We start from the raw sequence: 23,387 nt of genomic DNA, 5'->3' as shown, positions 1-23,387 counted from the left end.
CCATTTCACTTTGTTCACTTGTTCCATTTATCTTCAGCGATCTTTGGCATGCATTCCAAGATAACATTATTCCTATATACTTTTCAGCATCCTACCATTTATTGTGCATTTCTTTGACTTGTTTGCCCTCTCCACATACTTTAGATCAAACTTCATTTGAATTCCATTTATTGCTTTTATGCTTTTCTGAAAAGACTAGAGCTTTCTCCCCTCTTGTTAGCCTCACTGCCAGTTTAGGTCTTATTGGCAAGCTCTTTTGGCCTCTGTTCCAAAATATTATATACAATGAAAAGGAAGAGTCCTAGTTTTGATTGCTGTGGAATTTCAAACAATTTCTGCTGGTTAAGGAGTATAAGCAGGAGACATTGTCCTAAAAAACGAGTACCAGGCCTCATAGGAAACATCTCTATACATAGTGGGTGATAGAAACCTGGAATTAATGCTGGGACAATTGTTGATTATAAATTTGAGATTTTTTAAATTAATCCTAGTATGAAGTGATGTGGAGAAAAAAGAATTATACGAGAGGTTAGGTTGCAGTCAGCCTTATTGGCAGAACAGGCTCAAGGGGCTCTAACCGCTGCTTTTGTGTATTTTAATCTCATTCTGACAATTTTTGTGGTTGACTATTTCATTGAATTGAAGGATCTGAGTATTTTGCACCTCTTAGCAAATAAAATATTCATAAGTACTGATGCAGATTCTTGACCAGAAATGTCGGCTATCCCTTTACCTCCACAGATGCTGCTCAACCCACTGAGTTCCTCCAGCAGTTTGATAATTGCTCTAAAATATTCATAAGGTGTGCACATGATTCATTCAGTTTCATGTACATTTGTTTCTTTTCTGGTATGGTGTCTTAATTGCTCCTTAATATTTAATTCTCTGACCAACTCCATGAAATATTTCTCAGAAGATATAATAACACACTGGAGCTGGACGCAATTGTAAAATATCTATTTTCGTGTGAATGAACTAGGTGTTATTGTGAATGTGGGAAACATTGGAGAAATTGACTAGGACTGTGTTATAGAATTTGATTATGCCTTTATCTGAGTTACAGCAAATTAAGTTTTGTGCAAGACGAAGGAACAACACTTCAAGTATTGATTCTGGATTCTACATTCTGTACAGAATTTCATTTAACTGGCCTGGTCTTGTTTTGGTCATTAGTCTAAAGTCATTTCTTTCCTCAGTTAGCAAAAATTGAGTTTGAAGTGACACTCCTCCTTTGAAAAAAATCATCCATAGTTTTGGGAGATTTTGATATGATAAGCAAGAAATAGCCCTTTTATACCAACTTACACTTTATTACTCTGTGAACATAGATTTTGGATATTAGTGAGTCTATTGACAGTGCTAGAGAAAGCCAAGCTTTCTTGAGATCATTTGAAACGCTAGGGCTAGTTACAGATAGGTGGTTGGATTCAGAAAGGATAATTTATATTTTAACATTTTGTTGGATGCTGGCACTATCTTGTATAATTGCCTTTGTAAAACATAGAAATGTATTACATTAGATTGGTGTGTCAATGGAAGGTAGAGATCATTGTGATGCAGAATAGGTATGTGGTGTAAAGTCAGAGGGGTTATTTTGAAGTTAAATGAGGACAAGTGAGATCACATTTGAAAAATTAGGTGCATATTCATAAAGCTGCACTCTCTCAATCATGAAGACATCCTGGTTCTCCCACTATAACAGTGCCTGAATTACTTTGCTCATTTGCTTAAATCCTTACATGTACCTTTGTTATTTCCAGCCAAAGTTATTCCTGGCCAACTTCTGGCCTTTCAACTCGGTTAACTTTGAATCCATTCAAAACTTGCTCCCCCTATTTAAGAATGCAGTATATCACCACCTTCTCAGGATGCTCAAGAAGAGGCAATAAATAGTGTCCCAGGGATAATAAAAAATGTCCAGTTTTTATTCCTACTATGCCTTATACTAACACCTTTTCCAATTCTACCTCTCTCCTCCTCCAACATGCTATTTCAAACCCTTCCTTGCCGTATTATCACAAATTGTGACATTGTCAAAGTTTCTTTCATAATGCTTTTGTGAAACTCCTTCTGAAATTTTATCATGTTGAAGGTGCTAAGATTCTTGTATCTTAATCCATTTCCTTTATCTCCCCAGTTCTCTTATTATGGTACATATTTGTGTGGCCTTAAATACTTTGTCCTCTAACAACTTAGTGTTGTATGATTTTTCATCATGTTTCTCTCTTATTTTTAAGGGAGTACTTGGGAAGAGAAGCAAATAGGAAAAGTGAGAACTTTGAGATTTGTGTGGAGGACCTGTAGATTTTAAAGTGGCTAAACTTGGGAAAAGAAACAGATCAAACTTTTGACCACAAATACAACATTTTAGTTGATAACAGAGAGAACCAACCTAGAGTGATTCCCAGACAAGAATAACTTGGGCTCCAATTATTTTAAAAATAAAACTAGTATGCTATGTTGATTTTTGTGCAGCTAAGGGAGCATATCTATGAAGGAAAATAAATGGAGCTAATAATTTCTAGGACTATCTGTTGAGCGTTGTGAATGATGATAACTTGACATTAGGAATTTTTGAAACAACAAAGCTTTGAGAAGCAATGCAAAGAAGGTGGGGTGTTGGAAGGGGGTGGAGGTGGCCTTTTCAGCTAATGGAGTCAGACAGTATAAGATTCTTTTCTGGGACTTGAGCATGAAATGATATTAGTATGTTGTTATGGTACTGAGAAAATGCTATATGGATGAAGATACCATTTTCTGTTGGATGGATTTTAAAGATTCAATAGCACTATTTGGGGGAAAATAAATCAGGGAATTTATCCTATTGTCCTGGCCACCAAAAATGACTAAAGGTCATCCATCTAATTTCTGTTTATCAGTCCTCATGGATAAATTGCACTTGTGTTTGCCTACATGATAGCTACAAATGTACTTCATGCAGTTGGCAGTGAAGCAAATTCATATGTTTAAAACAAGAAAGGTGCAATATAAATGCAGATATTTCCAGTTTTGATATAGATCATATGAATAGAAGTCAAAAGTGGGCAACGTTACTCTGATAATCTGTTTTCATTAGCTATTTAAACCCACAACTTTGTTTGCCAATGAAAGGTCAGCTAACAAAGTAAGTTAACACTGGGTACAATGCAGCAGTTGGTCAATAAATTACTTTCATTTTCAGAAAATAAGGATACAGGATACCTTTATTAGTCACATGTACATTGAAAGACATCTGTGGAAAGAGAAACAGAGTTAATATTTTAGGTCAAAGACCCTCCATCAGAATTGAGAAAGAGAAAAATCAAGTTTGTAGTAAGTAATGGATAAGACAAAGGCAGGGATAAATAGGACAAGGGAATAGATTTGTGAGTAGGTCAAGCTTAAGTTGGCCGGGATTGCCTTGTGGATAAGTGGAGATCAATGGTTAAAGTTAGCTGTTAGAGAGTGATGATACAAACCACAAGACATAGAAGCAGAAGTAGGCCATTCGGCCCATCGAGTCTGGTCCACCATTTGATCATGGTTGATTTATTTTTTCCTCTCAACCCCATTCTTGTGCCTTCTCCCTGTAACCTTTGACGCCCTTACTTATCAAGAACCTATCAACCTCCACTTTAAATATACTCAATGACTTGGCCTCCACAGCCGTCTGTGGCAATGAATTCCATAGATTCCCTACCTTCTGGCTAAAGAAATTCTTCCTCATCTCTGTTCTAAAGGGATGTCCTTCTATTCTGAGGCTGTGCCCTCTGGTCCTAGACTCTCCCACAACTGGAAACATCCTCTCCACGTCTACTCGATCCAGGCCTTTTAATGTTCAATAGGTTTCAATGAGATCCCCCCCACTCATCCTTCTAAACTCCAGTGAGTACAGGCCCAGAGCCATCAAATGCTCCTCACATGTTAACCCCTTCATCCTGTGATCATTCTCATAAAGCACCTCTGGCCCCCCTCCAATGCCAGCACATTCTTCCTTGGATATGGGGCCCAAAACTGCTCACAATATTCCAAATGTGGTCTGACCAACGCTTTATAAAGCCTCAGTATTACATCCTTGCTTTTATATTCTAGTCCTCTCGAAATGAATGCTAACTTTGCATTTGCGTTCCTTACTACTGACTCAACCTGCAAGTTAACCTTTAGGGAATCCTGCACTACAACTCCCAAGTCCCTTTGCAGCTCCAATTTCTAAATTTGCTCCCTGTTTAGAAAATAGTCTATGCCTTTATTCCTTCTACCAAAGTGCTTGACCATACACTTCCCAACGCTGTATTCCATCTGACACTTCTTTGCCCGTTCTCCCAACCTGTCCAAGTCCTTCTGCAGACTCCCTGCTTCCTCAACACCACCTGCCCCTCCACCTATCTTTGTATCATCCGCAAACTTGGCCACAAAGCCATCAATTTCGTCATCCCAATCATTAACATATAGCATGAAAAGTAGTGAAAATGTGCCTGTGATGCTGCTGCAAGTAAGTTTTTCATTGCACCTGTGCATACATGTACTCGTGCATAAGACAATAAACTCGACTTACAACTTTGACGGTATGTAGTAAGAAACATCTTGAAGTAATACCTCATAGAGATGAGGGAAGTACAGTGCTATGGAACATGAAGGAATGGAATGTGTAATGATGCAGGGGGACTTTCTCAATCAAAGTTTGCGTAGTGTAGCGTAGCAGTTAGCGTGACGCTATTAAAGCTTCAGTGATCAGGGTTCAATTCTGTAGGGAGTTTGTATATGGGTTTCCTCTGGGTGCTCTGGTTTCTTCCCACATTCCAAAGATGTACGGGTAGGTTAATATGGGTTTAAATGGGTGGCACAGACTCGTTGGGCCGGAAGGGCCTGTTACCATGCCGTATAAAGGTTTTAAAGTTTTTAAAAAGTTTTCAACTAGGATGAAATTAGAAGGGATCTGGAGTCTGGGATACAGAACAGAGGAAGTTGTGTATTACAGCAGACAAAGGAATGTAAACTGTTGTGAAATGGCCAGCAGGTCAGGCTGTGCTCGTGGACAAAGAAAAATTGAGCCAATATCACAGATGGACGATGTACAATGGAAATGGCCAATTCGGCGATAGAAAGTGAGTTATCTGAAATTGTGGAATTTGAAGTTGGGTCCGGGAGGCTGCAACGTGCCCAAACAGAAGATGAGGTGCTCTTTTTCAAGCTTGTGCTAAGTCTTCAACAGTGCAGTAAGCTACAGCCCCCGTTGGTTGCAATGGTCTTTAGAACACATGCTGGGAAGCACAGAACATCAGCATCATTAAATATGGGGGTGTATTGGGAAGAAGCAACAAGGCAGCATTCTTCTTGGAAAGTAAGGCTGGATTAATGAAGGAGAAGGGAACAGAGGGTATATTTCAAGCAACACTACAGTGACAGATGTTTAAAAGAATGTATTTTGCAATATTGGGTGTTAGAAGAGTTGGGGACATCTTGGAGATGTAGAGAGAACATAGAGAGTAATTACGAAATCCAAATGTTCCACGATGGAACCAAACGACACCTCAGTGTTTACTCGGTAGTGACTTCCTCACCCTGAAAAGCATCCGAATCTTGGCCGTCCACACAAATACCTGTTTCCCTCTACAGGTCAGCAACAAAGTGAACTCCACCATATTACTCCCAATAATCCATACGTGGATTGTAGTAACAGACACAGTTATTGTTTCTCATCCATCGATAGAGAAAACTAGCAGGCTGGTGTGTCTCTCTCTTTTTTCTCTCTCTCTCTCTCTCTAACTGATTTCGACTGACTTCTTCAACAACGTCATTACGTCCTTTATCTTCTGTTGACGTAAACACGCCACACACACACACACACATACACACACACACCACTATGCTCTATCTTAAAGGGACATTCACCAATAGTAACCCAGTTCGTAACAGTTATGATTGAAGGTTAGGAGAGATGGGTCAAGGTGAGGAGAATAGGAAGACAACTTTGGAGAACAATGGTGGAAGCTTGTGATGAATGTGGAGGAACCCGTGATAATCCATTTTATGCCTTGGAGGGACCTCTTAAACTAGGCAAGGACTTGGATAACGTTCTGGGAGATAAAGTGTAAATTGAGATTACTGGGTCTCGAGATTTAAAACAAGCTTCAGGCTGGACTCAAGCAGGTGTAATTTCAGAGGCCACTGGAGACTTGATATTAGATAATGACCAATGTATGAACTAATAGCAGAAGTTCGATAGGCAGAAAACTGGGCAATGTTTGGACAGAAAAGTGGAAGGATCTTGCTGATGAATTGGTTATTAGGTTTCAAATTCAGCTGAGTGTGGAGGAGGGGCATTGAGTTCACATACTGTTGGTGAGGGTGATGGTGAGCAATGGTTATGTGAAATCCAGCCTGACTACTTTGTCCTGTAATGCCCAGTAGTAGCACACATAAGATTTTTGTTCCATTTCTGGATTTGTTTCAATGTGGCTTTTGTATCCCACGGATTGATCATGATTAATGCTAACACTGGAATTAGAATTGGTTTATTATTGTTGGATGTACTGAGGTGCAGTGGAAAAATTTGTCTTGTGTACTGTTCATACAGATCAATTCATCACACAGTGCATTGAAGTAGTACAAGGTAAAACAATAACAGAATGCAGAATAAAGTCTAACAGCTACAGAGAAAATGCAGTGCAGGCAGACAATAAGGTGCAAGGTCATAATGAGGTAGATTGTGAGGTCAAGAGTCCGTTTTATTCTACTAGGGAACTGTTAATCGTGGTGATATGTTCACACAATCATCTGTATAACTGCATGTCAGATTAATCCTAGGGTCAGCTATTTGGAATATCATAAAAAATGTTCTACTTGCTTGCATTCTATTTTTAAAATGAATTCTTATCTGTGAAGGAATGAATGTGGAAAGACTTTCCTCTGGTTGACTCTGTAGGGATAATATATTAACAATTTCAAATTGTCATGGACAGTGAGGAGAAATTTTTATTTCCAATAACTAATAAGACATGGAATGCTTTGCCACAAAGAATGGTGTGTGCCAAGACTATTGTATATCTTTAAAAATATTTGCAGCAGATCAAGTTACAGGACTATAGAGAGGACAATGTGATGAGTCTTGGCTTGTTCCAACAAATGGTCTGAATGATACCCTACACTGTAAACTTTTATGGTTCCATGATCTGCTGTACATGTGAAACTAACAGTCACCACTAATTCTAAATTTAATTGATTTTATCACGTCAAGTTAAGCAACCACCACTGTTGATGAACCACTGATGATTTGAATTGCAAAGTTTGTATATATTTAAGTATTCAAGTAGATTGCACTTTGTGGGTCTAACTAAAATGTACTGGTTCTTGGTAATCTGTTGCAAATTATCTTTTGGTGCATTATCAGTTGGTACATTATCAGTATCTATGTCACAGTGACTAAAATCTGTGTGTCAGATCATGCATTAACTAACTGGTGTGCTCTTTGCTGTCATCTGTCTTCCATGAAATCAACAGCTGCAAAAGCAGATTATTTTAGAAAATATTTAATGGCTTCTTTCTAAACCATAACTTTAAATTAAACAAAAATGGGATTGGTTCATTTCCTTTGAATTTTATTTTCTCTTTCCTTTTTTAATGATAATCTTGTTGGCAAATGACTTTCCAGATGCTGCCTGCCTAAGTGGATATTCTTCATGTATGAACACAAACATACCATATTGGCTGACTATTCCTGTGCAGGGGTGTGGCACCACAGTGAGCATGTCCCATCAGGAAATATTCACATGTTTTCATGGGGGTTTTCAGTGGTGCTTTGTTTTTTCATAGGAAGGGCCAAATTTACAACCCAAAACTCCTGTGAGGGCCACTCAAGAGAAACATGTTTTATTTTAAGTACATAACCAGATATTGATAGTTTTAAGACAGGTGCCATAGTTCTTGCTGTTCATGTCAGTGCTCCTTTACAGTTTCCCAATCCTTCACCCAGCAATGTCATATTCCAATGTATACAGTACAGACTTCTGCTCACCAGTCCGGCACACCTAGGCCTCGAGCTGGATATGCACCTGGATCTGGACTGGGGCACCAAAAGAGGAGATGGGGCCTAAAGATCCCTGGGTTTCTGGTCCTAATGTATCTCATTTCTGGGTCTATAATTGCGTCCTTGGTCTAGGAGTCCAGGCCAAATCGTCAAATTCCTGGTGTTGACAGGGCCCTGAGAACCAGTGCCAAGTGGATCTTGAGAGCTGCAAGGGTGGCAAATGTAGACCATATGGATTAAGTCTGCGGGATGCATGTTGTACATCAGGATTATGTACTGATAGATCTGGGAATCTTGACTGATAATACCCCAAGTCTAGTCTTAGTGCCAGCACTGCTGTCAAAACCACAATTGGTGTTCCCAGATAACGAGCTAGCAGAGGTCGAGATTTACCAGAACGGATTCTCAGGTGAGGAACTTCAGTTATTTTCAGAGATGGACTATTTTTGGAGCAGGGAGCGTGGCAGGGACATTTAGTGGAGAAGTTCTTAAATGAGGGGATTTGACCAGTTGAGCACTTAAAGTCATGGAATCATACAGCATGAAAACATGCCCTTTGCCCGAACTGCTCCATGTTGACCAAGACACCCATCTAAGCCAGTCCTATTTCCCCGCATTTGGCCCCTATCCCTTAAAGCCTTTGCTATCCACGTACCTGTGCAAGTGTCTTTTAAATGTTGTTTAAATGTACCTGCCTCAACCACTTGCTCTAGCAGCTGATTCTATATGAGGACCACCTTCTGGATGAAAAAGTTGCCCCTCAGGTTCCTATTATAGGCCACACTTCGAGTATTGTGTCCAGTTCTGGTAGCCTCATTATAGGAAAGATGTGGAGGCATTGGAAAGGGTGCAGAGGAGATTTACCAGGATGCTGCCTGGATTAGAGAGTATGGATTATGAGGAAAGACTAAAGGAGCTAGGGCTGTTCTCATTGGAGAGAAGGAGGATGAGAGGAGACATGATAGAGGTATGGACAGCCAGTGCCTCTTTCCCAGGGCACCAATGCTCAAAACAAGAGGACATGGCTTTAAGGTAATGGGTGGGAAGTTCAAGGGAGATGTCAGAGGGAGGTTCTTCACCCAGAGAGTGATTGGTGCATGGAATGCGCTGCCTGGGGTGGTGGTGGAGGCTGATACGTTGGTCAAGTTCAAGAGATTGTTAGATAAGCATATGGAGGAATTTAAGATAGAGGGATATGTGGGAGGAAGGGGTTAGATAGTCTTAGGTGTGGTTTGAAGGGCGGCACAACAAGGGCCTGTATTGTGCTGTATTGTTCTATGGTTCTATTAAATGTCTCCCCTCTCACCCTAAAGCTGTGCCCTCTAGTTCTTGATTCACCAACCCTGTGAAAAATATATGCCCCTCATGATTTTATACACCTCTATAAGATCACCCTTCATTCTTCTACGCTCCAATGAACAAAGTCCTAGCCTGCTCAACATTACTCAGTCCCTTGAGTCCCGCCAACATCCTCCTAAATCTTTTGTGCACTCTTTCCAGCTTAATGGCATCTTTCCTATAGCAGAGTGACCAAAACTGAACACAATATTCCAAATACAGTCTCACCAACATCTTGTACAAGTTCTTAAATGAGGGGATTTGACCAGTTGAGTATTTGTCGAGTTTTTCTAGGGCACCTCCAAGTGTGACTCAGTACCTTGAATCTTAGCATCTGAAAGGGTCACTTTAATCAGCATTAGCTATTCTAATGGACAGTGTGATAGTGGATAACAAACATACAGTAAAGCACAAATATACAGTAAATATAACTCCGGCGTCCCTTCCTCCCACTTGTGCGTTTGGCGTCATGGACTACCTATACTGTTTGTGTTTCCTATCTGTTCCAGATAATGCTTCTCTATACGTGTCACTGTCTCAGCTTGCTTTGCCAGACACTCCTCTTTCTCTAGCAGTGAGGTTAGACGGAGTCTAAACTTTTGGCTCTGCCCCTTTTTGGGACGGCAAAGAAGGAGTCGTCTTTTTCCCTCCCTCTTTCGCAGTCTTTATCCAATCTCGCTCGGGTTTCTTACATTGCTATTCAGAAGTGTGACGCCAGAGTCCTGTGTCTGCGTGAAAGATCTGGAGGCTTCTGTAGCACAGAAAGAAGGTGTCTCGCATAAAGGCGATTTTTTTCCCTCTCTCCCCTCGGCTGGAGCTTCCGGCCTGATGGTTTTTGATGAGTGAAAGGCGTCCCTGATCTAGACATGTTCAACGCTGATTCTTCCTGTAGGTATTGCCCCGTCGAATACGGAGCGTTTCATGTATATTCGTTTAATGCTATTTTATTTTTTAAAAAGGGAACCATCTCAACGAGTGAAGGAATATATATTTTAGTTATGTACTATTAATTTGTACAGCCTGGCGTCTGTCTTTAAAATGGTTTCATTTAGAGCTGGTCGAGATAGAGCCTAGAAAATGTGCAAGCCATGTGCTCATCGCTTGCACCGCTTCGACACTGTCTTACATTCAAATCGTCTCCATTCATGACCGAAAAGCTTCCATTTTGTGGCAAGCCATTAAGGGTTATTGAATTTTAAACCGGATCTGGCAGTTCCCTGGTTAAATGCTGGTCTGGTAAGTAGCCGATCTTTGTTCCCTCCCTCTGAAAGCTTGGCAGAAACGAGTGGAAATAATGTAGGGGGGGAAGAGCGGTGTCTGCTGTAGTGTGGGAAAAGGGATTTCTATAAAAGGAGTAAGGTCATTTATTGAACTGCTCCTTGCTGGGAAAAAGAATATAGAGGACAGAAGGGTAAAAAAAAGTTTGCAAAATTTACAAGACGAGAGGTTGACTTTGGGCCTTATTTTTACTGTTTGTTTTTGTTAAATTACTATTTGGGATTCCAATTTTGACCTTTCCTCACATTAATGGCTACACTTAAAAACTATTTGATTGGCTTTAAAACCTGAAAATAAAAAAAAACTGTTGTTGCTGTAAAGCATGTTGGGCTACCCTAAGGTCTAGCAGGTATGCTGTAAATATGTTTTTTTTTGTGCTATAAAAGCATAGCATAGACATCTGATCACCTGAAAATGCAACTAAACCAAAATGTTTTTTGTTACCTTTATGTGATGCACCTTGAAATTTTCTCCCATGTTGACATGCACATGAAAAATGGTTTTTCGAGATGGGAACAGTAGAAGTGTTATCTATTTACAAGTAAAGAATTTCAGAGGGGCGAAGCCAATCAATTGGCAGGAAAAAAAAGTGCACAGTTGTCTCCATAAAACGTGTAAAACTGCTGTTGACCTCTGTAGTAACACTTAAGACAATTGGTACACATTTGACAGTGACTTGGTCTTTTTTGTTAGTAACACCAGTCTCTGGATTATTTTCAAATTAAACATTTTCTTCCATTTTGAAGACAGGCGCCACGAGTGTGTGTGTGCGTGCACACGCGCAGCTGGGAATTGTTTTCACCCTTTCTCCTTCAGGAATTTTCAAGACTTGGTGAAATTTGCAAGTTCTTGCCTTGCAGCATTTACTGCATGATAGTGTTACTATACAGTATGACAGTGTAGGGTGTTAAATGATAGCACTGTCTCTATTATGAAAGCATCACCAGTTGCACACCAGTGGGACTGTCATAGTTTATGGTGTAAAAAAAATTGCAGTAAAATAATAGAATGTATGACACTTCAGTATGTCTTGGAATTTTATCCACTTTATTTTTCCAGTAAAAAAAAATCACTTTCTTGATACAGTTTGGTCCAGTCACGGTTTAGAAACCTGTATGCTATATGCTACAATCTCAGAAAAAATCAGCCATAGCAAATTAAGCTTCATTCTGTTGTAATGTATTATCCATGATGAAAGATGCTTTATTCACTCCAAAATACAGAACAGTTAATATGGTTGCAGCAGCCCAGAACTTTTGATATGATTGAGTGCATGCAAGGTCTTTTTTCCCGTATTTTGTTTGACAGTTCATTGCTAAGTTGTATCTATTCAATCCAAAGTTATAAATAACGAAGTGAACTTTCTTTATTAAAGGGGAAAATGCAGTGAATATAATTAGTTTTGTTTTGCAAAGTGATTGCTGTAGTTGTAGTTCTAAATATGTGTGAAAAAACAAGCTTTTTCTGTGATCACACATTTGTGTTTCTGGTTGGCAATCATTTATTATCGAAAGTTTTGCTTCCCATTTCTTCTGTGAGTTGATACCACCCTTTTGGTAGTATAGGATTTTTATAGTTTCGGGACAGGTGCTGGCATAAAATCTTCTCATTAAGTCTTGAGGGCCCAACAGGATTAAAGAAAACATCGGTTTGTATGAAAGAGGACATAGGCTGAATTCTTTTTAACTCCATGGGCCAGCCTCTTCACCTGCCAACTGCAGCCCTGAGTGAGGATAAAGGGTATCACCCAGTGTTAATAAGTAGGATAAAGGGTGTCTCAGTCCAGACATTAAATCGGCATAATCTATCTGGGTACAACAGCAGCTTATTTATTTAAAAAATTTTACTGCAATAAAACTGAAAATTGCTCCAAAGGAGTGATTACAAACAACTTAGATTAGATAACATAATGTTAGAGAAGTTAATGTAGGTTTTAAAGAGATTTTTCAAGGAGGAGCAAGAGGCAGCAAAGTTCAAGGAGAGAAATCCAGCATTTAGGTCCTAGGCAGCTGATGGCATAAGCACACCAAAAGATTTCCTGAGCCTGAACTATGTATATTCATTTTCTTGGTTTATATGATAATTTATCTTAAATGATGTTGAGAATGGAGCAGGATTAGAGAGGTAATTGGATCGTGATATACCTGTGATTTTAAAGCTATTCTGTCTTTAATCTTTGTGCTCAAATTGACCTGTGATATGACTTCCTCAAGAGGTAGCATTTTATCACTTCCCTAGGGAAGAGGGAGGAGTGCAGTTACAGTTTGACAAGTTTACACGGAGAGTGTTCATTATAAATGTGAACATAAAAATTTATAATACAAATATTGGCCGGTTACGTGTTAGGTTCCATTATTTTTACAGTCTTAATACTAAAAAGGTCTACTCCCCTTTACTTCCATTGAATTAGAAACCAAAAAAGAGGGATGGGATGAAAGAATTCTTAGCAAAATTTAGTTTGGATGATCGGAACATTGTCTGATTCCCTCGAACAAAGTGATCCCAATTTGTTACTTAAGGTCCTTTAAGAGTTTGGTAAGTCTTAAATTGATGCAGAGGAAGGTGAGGAGTTGACGCACATTGGAGAAATGCAGCTTTACTCTATACCTTGTGTGTAACAGGGGCTCAGGATGCAGTATATTGACTTGGCTTGTTTGTGTAGTTCACCTTGTTGCACTTCAACAAAACTATAGAAATTAAAATGTTTCCACTTTACACCCACTGTTCTTATTTGCAATATGTTAGGCAAGACGATTAAAAAAAATGCAGTTTGCAATGGGCAGCAGGAGTTAATAACATAATAATACCACTGGGTTATTTGCTGTGAGTGTAAATAATCCATGAAAATCATACATTGTGCCATAGGGACGTTGTAGAGTTTCGAGAGAATATTTTGGCTTTTGGTATACAGTATGCATACTAAAAGCCCTTGAGTTATTTGAGGGATTTTGTAGCACTCACTTTGTGATTAGTTATTTGCTTGGTGCTCAGTTAGAACTTTTAAAATCTGTCATCAAAAAGGAGATAGGATAATAAAATGCTTGAATTACACATGCTGACTAAAATAAGATGTTTTGGGGGAAATCCCCTAGAAGGATCTGAAACATTAATCAGGCTGTCTTTTTTGACTGCTTGTTGACTTCAACAGAGAAAAATGCATTTAAACAGTGCCTTTAGTAGAAAAGTTCAAAGATAGTGTTGCAAGACATGTCTTGAAAGAGAGATGACAACAAATAATGTACTAACTTCCAAAAGACACTTGGATAAATACATGAAAGGGTATGTGGAGTAATTGAGGGGAGGGAGGGGGAGAGGAGAAGAAAGCGGGTGGGTCCAAGTGGATAGCTCTTCAGAAGAGCTGGTACAGGCTTTTGGGCCAGGTGATCTTTTTTTCTACTGTAAAGTTCAAAAAAAAAGCTCCTGAAAGAAAGAAGGGAGAATAATTTGTGATATGAGGCTGAAACTGATTGACTTGTACAGATAGATTCACAGACAGATTTGAGATTTATCTTTTCAGGCTTTAAAATTGTCACAGAAAGAAGCCAGGTTTAATTAAATTATTTTTGGAATGCGTAATCCTATTATCAGCATGGTGGAACAGATTGTTCATGATTAGTCATCAACTGAACAATGGTGTATCAAGTGATTTTTAGGATGGTAGAATGTTATTGTTCGTTCATTGGATGAATAATGGATTGCTGGCAAAGCTGGCATTTGTTGGCCATCCATAAATTCCCTTAAACTTGTTGATTTAGATGGCAGTTAAGAGTGGACCTGGAGTCAGTGAAGAGTGGACTGGAGACCAGGCTTGGTGAGGATGACAGACTTCTCCCCAACGCCACCCCCACAAGGTCCTAACCATTACCCATATTTCTTTAATCAATTACCTTAAACCTAGAGCCCAAAGTTATTGCTTTAGTCAACAAAGGCAACTATTCTGTTTGCCACCTTAATCTTATCTACGTGTCTTTCTACCTTATGGAATCTCTGGGCATACACTCCAAAGTCCCACATGCTTCAGTACTCTACCACTATGTAATTTCCTGTCTTTGCTCTCCCCAAATGCATTATTTATATGCTTGCTTTGGAGAAGATATAACTGAGTGTCAGTAGATTGATGCCTAGGATCAGGGGTTTGTCAAATGAGGAAAGAAAGCACTCCACCCCCACTCCCAGAAGTTTCGGCTTAATTCACTGGAAGTTTGAGAAGGAAGAAGTGATTTTATCAAAGCATGCAAATTTGAGAGGCATTGACAGGGTAGAAGCTGGAGGTTGCTTCCACCGGGTGTAGAGTAGAATTAGGCATATAGATTCAGGACAATGGGTTGGTCACTTAGGACTGAGATGAGTAGAAATGTCTTTATTCAAAATGTGTAAATCTTTGGCTGTCTCTACACAGCACACTGTGTTTGCCCTGATGTTCTTCAGGATGAGGCTTAACAATTTTTTAAACTTATGGGGAAGTGATGAGGTAAAGAACTAACTGTGATCTTATTGAATGACAAGTCCAGCATAAGGGATTGTGTGATCTACAGTACAATGAATGCAGACAGAATGATGGGACGAATAGTTTATCTACTTAATCAATGAGACTGAAAGACTGTGAATAGAATAAGAGAATGATTGAGAAGGAGTACGAATTAGATTGCCTGTCTGTGGGTCAAATTAGGTCCAAGTGGAAAAAGTGATTAGGCTATGAGAGAAGGAAAAAAAGACATGAATATTAGAATTATTTACTGGGATTGTAAAATTTAGTTTTTGTGGTGCAAGAATGAAGTTTGACAAATAATATTGTTTTTGGACCAGAAGGGGTGACTTATGAACAATGTCCTCCTTCGGCAAGTTTAATGGGCAGTAAACATGCAAATCTATGATGTTCTTTAAAAATAACAGACAGGTTGAGGGCAAGATGTTGCTTGCACAAAATAAGCATTGGAGCAGCATTAAAATGTGGAGGTTGGCAATTCGGCATTGTTTCTTCACCCCCTGAATTTGCTAGCCAATCTGTACATTGGCATCAGCATGTGTCCTTGAATAGCCTTTCATTATCCAAGAAGTTTTGGTTCAAATTTTCTGGATTTCTCCATTTTATTCCATTAATTAGTCATGATTTACAAGAACTGTGAAAATAGCAGGTGAGCTCAAACAAAACCAAAAATTTGTGTACATATGTTAAGTGGATAAATTGACGTTTGCAGCTTGGTACGGTGGGCATTCTCATATGGCACTTTCTCCATTTGGGAAATTATAACTCAATGCACTAAGAGTGGTGAGTTGGCTTGCCAGCAGCATAGGGTGCGCTTAAGTGCAGTTGTGTGTGCGCATGTGGTTGTGTAAGAGTCTGACTGAATGTTGTGTTTAACTTAGGAGGCTCCCATGACGAGGCAGCCTGCTCGCACAAATTATGGCGTACTTTAGTGACTTAGATCTGATAATGGAGTGTTTAGAACCAAAGCCCAGTATTGATTCAATCAAGAGCAAAACAATTTTCCATTTTCAAGTAACCCATACTCCCTCTGCTCCTTTCCCACTCCTACCAGTTCACCCAGGTTTTCTCTCCCTTTTGTTCACCTTTTTCCATCCATCTTTCCCTACCACCCTCGTTACCCCTCCCAACCTGGTTCCATCTGCTTGTTGCCCACGTACTTGTCCACCTGGATTTCTTTTCCATTGCCTTGCTTTTCTTATCCCCTTCCCTCACCTGGTTCCCATCTGCCTAACATCCTTCCCTTAATTGTTTCCACCTATCACCTACCAGCTTCTATTTCTCCCACCCCTTCCCTGTTCTCCTCCTCCACCTGATCCCACCTGCCTAATTTTTTTTTCCCTTGTCTGTTTCTACCTTGTCGTGTCCCAGCCTCTTTCTCAGCATTTTCCTCCCACCTGTCCCCATCAGCCCGTCATCCCTCCCCTCATCTGGTTCTACCTATCATCCTTCTCCCCCTCCCCCCCCTTCACCTTTCCCTCCATGTACTGAACTATCTTCTCTCTACATTCTCAGTCTTGATGCAGGGTGTTGACCAGAAACAGGGGCTGCTTGACCTGCTGAGTCCTTCCAGCAGTTTGTTTTTTGCTCTGGATTCCCACATTGGCAGTCCCTTGTGTCTCCATTGATTCAATCCAGTTTGCTTGTTAATTACCCCTCTGAACATTAGATCACTGCAGATCAGGGCTCTTGTGATACAGTGGGTTGAACCCATACCTACTGTCCAGTGATATGTGATATCCATTCATATTTTGACATGGATCAGTGGATGGCACAGTGGTGCAATGCTGAGCTGCTGCCTCACAACCCCAGCAATGTGGGTTCATTCCTGATGTCTGATGCTGTTTGTGTGGATTTTTCATGTTTTCTCTGACTGCAGGGGTTTCTTCTGCATGCTCTGGTTTCCTCTCGTGCCAAAGATATGCCTTTTAATAGGTTAATTGGCCATTGTAAATTGCTCCTAATGTGTAGGTGACTATAGTGATTGAATTTGGCAGGGGGTGGGGTGAGTGAAGATGGGATGTTGGGAATAAAATGGGATTTGTAGGATTAACATAAATAGGTGTTTGATGGTTAGCCCAGATTTGCCAAGATCCTGTTTCTGTGTTGTATGACTCTATAACCTTCACTTATTGAGTTAAAAGGTTGCAGTTTCAATTCCCATTCCAAATGATAGTCCAGTATGGAACTTTTGGATGTGACCTCTTTCAGATGAACTGTTAAATCAAAGTTCTGTCCACTCTCATTGGTGGATGTGAAAGACCCCATGCTAATATTATGAAAGAGGGCAGTAAAATTCTTCTTGATGTCAATTAACAAGCTGTCTGGTCATTATCAGTTTTCTGTTTGTGGGAATTTAGTGTGTACAGGTGAGTTGCCACGTTTCCTATGCCTACGCTATGAAAATCTTATTTGGCCATAAAGCACTTTGGGATGTCCTGAGATTTAAGAAGGTGTAATGGAAATGCAAGTTTCTTTTTTTTTGTTGTTGTCGTAGACTCCATTGCATCCTTCATGTTCAGATATCTGTCAGGGCCCTGACCACTAAGAGCCCAGTACCGTGAGTACCCAGTACTGTTTTCTGTACTTGATTTTGTTGATTTCCCAGCACGCTGCAATGTCTTCCTCAATGCAAAAACAGTTTTCTTTGAGTAGCAGATTTTTGCAAGGAATCTGCAAATAAAATCACTGCTGTAGGATACAGCTAGGTTACTTCCTTAACCAGCTTGATGTTCTTCTTCTGATGGATCAGGCTTTTGTTCAGTACTAGGGATTTTACAGATAATAGGCTGACTACATTCATACTTAGAGCTCACTGGATGTGAGGAAGCTGATGTGAAGTATTAACACCAGAACAGTTGGTTGATTGACTCATATACGTCATATAACGTTCTATTGGGTATAGAGCAACAACATGCAATTTCCTGTGAGAATGTGTTAATGTGCTAAGTGCCATTGTGTCAGAGTATGTAGTGATATCATGCAACATTGTAGAGATGTATAAGGTGGTACTGTACATCAATATATAGAGGTATATCACTACAGTATGCAGTTTGTTACTTCCATGTATTATAACACCATGCAGTTTGGAACTCATGACATGTGCTAAAATGTATTGCACATAATGCAGTGGTGTTATTGACATATGCAGTGTCATTAGGGAATAATGAAATGCTGTGTGTGTGTGTGTGTGTGTGCGTTATGCAGTAACGTAATGGTATGCATTATTATGCTGTCCATTAGCTATCAGAGATGCCAAGAGACAATACCAGTTCAAAATAGAATCCCAGACCAGCCGTTAGTTGTGGCTTGGATGCTGTAAGTTGGGCAGCGTAGTCAACAACAGTGCATCCCTTCCTGATGAGCGTAATGCATTCTATACACGCTTTGAACAGAAGGGGATTGGTTTGTCACCACCCACCCTGACAGCCTCCAATGCAACTGAACCCGTGGTTACGGTCGAGGACATAAGATCAGTCTTCCAGAGAGTGAACCCAAGAAAAGCATCTGGCATGGATGGTGTCCCTGGCTGTGTGCTCAGATATTGTGCTGATCAGCTGGTGGGGGTATTTGCAGACATATTTAACCTCTCCCTACTTCAATTTGAGGTTTTCACCTGTTTTAAGAAGACCACCATCATATCAGTACCTAAGAAAAACAAAGTAACATGCCTTAATGACTACTGACCGGTGGCTCCCAACCACCATCATGAAGTGCTTTGAGAGGCTAGTCATGGCACGCATCAACTCCAGCCTCCCGGAAAATCTCGACCCACTGCAATTTGCCTACTGCCAAAACACGTCTCCAGTGGACACCTTCTCCCTGGTCCTACTCATCTCTGGAGCATCTGGACATTAAAGACACCTACGCTAGACTATTGCATGTTGACTACAGTTCCACCTTCAATACTATAATTCCAAGCAAATTTACCACCAAACTCCGAGACTTGGGACTCAACACCTCCCTCTGCAACTGGATACATGACTTTCTGATCAACAGCCCGCAATCAGTGAGAATAGGCAGCAACACCTCCAACACGATTATTCTCAACACTGGTGCCCCACAAGGCTGCTTCCTCAGCCCTCTACTGTACTCCCTCTGTACTCATGACTGCGTGGCCAGATTCTGCTCTCACTCCATCTACAAGTTTGCAGATGATACCACCGTAGTGGGCTGTATCTCAAATAACAATGAGTCAGAGTACAGGAAGGAGATAGAGAGCTTAGTGGAATGGCGTCATGACAACAACCTTTGCCTCGATGTCAGCAAAACAAAAAAGCTGGTCATTGACTTCAGGAAAGGGGGCGGTGTACATGCACCTGTCTACATCAATGGTGCTGAGGTCGAGAGGATTGAGAGCTTCAAGTTCCTAGTTGTGAACATCACCAATAACCTGTCCTGATCCAACCACATAGATGCCATGGCCAAGAATGCTCACCAGCGCCTCTACTTTCTCAGGAGGCTAAAGAAATTTGGCACGTTTCCTTTGACACTAACCAGCTTTTATCGATGCACCATAGAAAGCATCCTATTTGGATGCATCACAGTTTGGTGTGGCAACTGCTCTGCCCAGGACCGCAAGAAATTGCAGAGAGTTGTGGACGCAGCCCAGCACATTATGGAAACCACCCTCTCCTCCTTGGACTCTGTCTATATCTCGCTATATTCTCTCTTCCCTCCTCTACCATCGGGCAGGAGATACAGGAGTCTGAGGGCACATACCACCTGACAGTGGGATAGAAGCTCAAGGACAGCTTCTATCCCACTGTTATAAGATTATTGAATGGTCCTTATATGATGAGATGGACTCTTGACCTCAGAATCTACCTTGTTATGACCTTGCACCTTATTGTCTACCTGCACTGCATTTCCTCTGTAGCTGTGATACTTTACTCTGTATTCTGTTCTTGTTTTTACCTTAACTACCTCAATGCACTGTGTAATGAATTGATCTGTACGAATGGTATGCAAGACAAGTTTTTCACTGTACCTTGGTACGTGATAATAATAAACCAATACCATTATTGTATTGCCTTGTGTTATTTGCCACACCATATTGAACTCGTCCATTATATATTACAACATTTAGTATTGCCCTGACTTGTCGAAGCACCTTGCAATATTGTACTTGTGTTTGTATAGTGACTCCATGCAATATTGTACTGGCATACATTGCAGCACCATGCTATGTCATACTGTTTTTTTTTGCAATGCTCTATTGGAGGGAACAAAACAAACTTCGTGTCATTAGTAAGTATGACATTGCAGCATGGTGCTTTTGAGGTTTCCAGATCACGAAAGGTGATACATTAATGCAAGTTTTATTTAGTCATATTGTAGTATGAAATGAAATTATAAAGTGTTGTATGTTAATGCATGGAAATGCCTTGCATTTTGTATTCCTACATGGTAATGTATTACTGAATGGTACTTAGTCTAATTAGTAATCTCCTGAGAAATGAACTGTCCATAATAATTCAGCAAATTACATGCAGGTATTATAATTAGCTTGGATGTCAATCTATTTTATTAGTTACATTAGTTACATTGTTAGTTGGGTGTGTCAATAATGTGTCATACAATTTACAATTCACTATTTTTCACTTGGACACCTTGTCCTGGCCTTCTACCCGCTCTACATCTCTTCATCTCTAAATGTCGATGGAGCATTAACCATCTCAACTTCACCACTCCCCTCACTTATTCCAACCTCACCCCCTCTGACTGCACTGCCCTCCACTCCCTCTGCGCCAATCCTAATCTCACAATCAAACCCGCAGATGAGGGTGGTGCTGTTGTAGTCTGGTGGACTGACCTTTACATTGCCAAGGCCAGACATTAACTCTCGGACGCCTCTTACTTATCCCTCAACCTGGACTTGTCTCGTGCATTACCGCTGACCTTATCGCCTCCAGAGACCTCCCCTCTACAGCCTTCAACCTCATAGTTCCCCTACCCTGCACTGCCCATTTCTACTTCCTCCCCAAGATTCACAAACCCAACTGCCCTGGTAGACCCATTGTTTCTGCCTGCTCCTGCCCCACTGAACTTCTGTCCTCGTATCTTGACTTCATTTTGCCCTCCTTGGTTCAGTCCCTTCCTACCTATGTCTGTGACACTTCGCATGCTCTCCATCTCTTCAACAATTTCCAGTTCCCCTCCGTAACTGCCTCATTTTCACCATGGACACCAAGTCTCTGTACACTTCCATTCCCCATCAGGAAGGCCTTAAGGCTCTCCGTTTCTTTCTTGATAACAGACCCAACCAGTTCCCCTCCACCACCACCCTCCTTGATCTGGCGGAACTGGTACTTGCCCTTAACAACTTCTCTTTTGGCTCCTCCCACTTTCTCCTAACTGAAGGTGTAGCCATGGGTACTCACATGGGCCCCAGCTATGCCGGCCTCTTTGTCGGCTACGTGGAACAGTCTATGTTCCAAGCCTACACCGGTAATTCCGCACCCCCCCCCCCCCCCCCCCCCCCCCGCCAATTCTTCCTCTGCTGCATTGGGGCTGCTTCCAGCACCCGTGCTAGGCTCATCAACTTTGCCTCCAACTTCCACCCTGCCCTCAGATTCACTTGGTCAATCTCCGACACCTCTCTCCCCTTTCTGGATCTCTCTATCTCCATCTCTGGAGACAGATTAACCACAGACATCTTCTACAAACCCACTGATTACCTTGACTACATCTCTTCCCATCCTATTACTTGTAAGGACGCCATCCCCTTGCTCCGCCTCTGCCGCATCTGTCCCCATGATGAGGCTTTCCATTCTAGGATGTCAGAGGTGTCCTCCTTTTTCAGTAACCAGGGTTTCAGTTCCATCACCATCAATGCTGCCTTTACCCATATCTCCTCCACTTTCTGCACGTCTACCCTCACCCCCTCCCCCTCCCCCCTGACATAACAGGGACAGAGTTGCCCATGTGCTTGCCTACCACTCTACGAGCCTCTGCATCCAACACATCATTCTCCACAACTTCTGCCACCTCCAATGGGATCCTACCACCAGGCACATCTTCCCCTCACCCCCCTCTCTGCTTTCCGCAGGGACTGCTCTCTTGGCAACTCCCTTGCCCACTCGTCCCTCCCCACTGATAACCCCCACCTCCGGCACTTATGCCTGCAAGTGCACCAAGTGCTACACCTGTCCCTACACCTCCTCCCTCACCACCATTCAGGGTCCCAGACAATCCTTCCAGGTGAGGCAGTGCTTCACCTGTGAGTCCGAGGGTGTCATTTATTGCATCTGGTGCGGCCTCCTGTACATCGGTGAAACCCAACGCAGATTGGATGACCGCTTCATCGAGCACCTTTGCTCCGTCTGCCGCAACAGCCAGGATCTCCTGGTGGCTACCCACTTCAATTCCACATCCCACTCCCATACTGATATGTCTATCCATGGTCTCTTCTACTGCCATGTTAAGTCAGATATAAGTTGGAGGAGCGACACCTTGTATTCCACCTTGGGAGTCTCCAACCTGATGGCCTCAACATCAATTTTTCTAACTTCTGGTAACCCCACCCCTTTTTCTTCCCCCCACTCCTTTGTCTTCTCTTATTCCTGTGGCTCCCTTCCCCCGCCTTGATGACCTGCCCATCTCCTCTCCTCTCCTCCTCCATCCTTTATTCCATCATCCACTGTCCTCTCCTACCAAATTCCTCCTCCTTCAGCCCTTTGCCTCTTCTACCTATCACCTCTTAGCTTATTACATCTTCCCCCCCACCCACCCCACCTTTCCCCTCTCACCTGGATTCACCTATCACCTGAACTCACCTATCCCCTGCCTGTGTGTGCTCCTTCCTCTCCCCCCACTTTCTTCTGGCTTCCGCCCTCTTCCTTTCCAGTACTAATGATGGGTCTCGGCCTGAAATGTCCATGGATGCTGCCTGACCTGCTGACTTCCTCCAGCACTTTTTGTGTATTGCTCCAGATTGCAGCATCTGGGGAATTTCTTGTGTCACTATTTTAATTATTTATAGAGACATGCAACCTGGATTGATTTGGTGATGGGAGTTCACTGGGTTAATATGAAATTTGAATTGTTGTAGGTGGGAGCAGAAGTTAAGGTAAGAGTGCAAAAGGGGGGGGGGGGGGGGTACAGCATTTTCCTTTACAAGCTACCCCCAGGTAATAAATGAGTGCATTTTTACAAATGTCCTTAAGTTGATTTTGTCCGTAAGTCAGAAAATAAACAAAAATCACTCAATGTGGTAACCATACCTCCCCGGTATTGTAATGAATGACATCAAAAGACTGATAAGAAACAACACTTCTG

General features: G+C 41.4%; 1 protein-coding gene across 4 annotated transcripts in view; it reads left to right on the top strand.

Annotated features, from left to right (window-relative positions):
- LOC127580729 (suppressor of tumorigenicity 7 protein homolog) overlaps positions 1-23,387 on the top strand; it is a 129,959-nt gene that overhangs the window by 17,877 nt on the left and 88,695 nt on the right. The window contains exon 1 of one of the 4 annotated variants that reach the window (XM_052034529.1): positions 9,856-10,231. The exons of the other annotated variants lie outside the window; for them this stretch is intronic. Coding sequence (XP_051890489.1) covers positions 10,210-10,231 — 22 coding nt within the window. The 5' untranslated portion in view covers positions 9,856-10,209. Of the gene's footprint in view, positions 1-9,855; positions 10,232-23,387 lie in introns of those variants that run through there. 4 annotated transcript variants of the gene reach the window in all.

This window comes from Pristis pectinata, chromosome 20 (assembly GCF_009764475.1).
Source record: "Pristis pectinata isolate sPriPec2 chromosome 20, sPriPec2.1.pri, whole genome shotgun sequence".
NCBI classification, from domain to species: Eukaryota; Metazoa; Chordata; class Chondrichthyes; order Rhinopristiformes; family Pristidae; genus Pristis; species Pristis pectinata.
The sequence above is the reverse complement of the archived record's forward strand: the minus strand, read 5'-3'. Positions and strand labels throughout refer to the sequence as shown.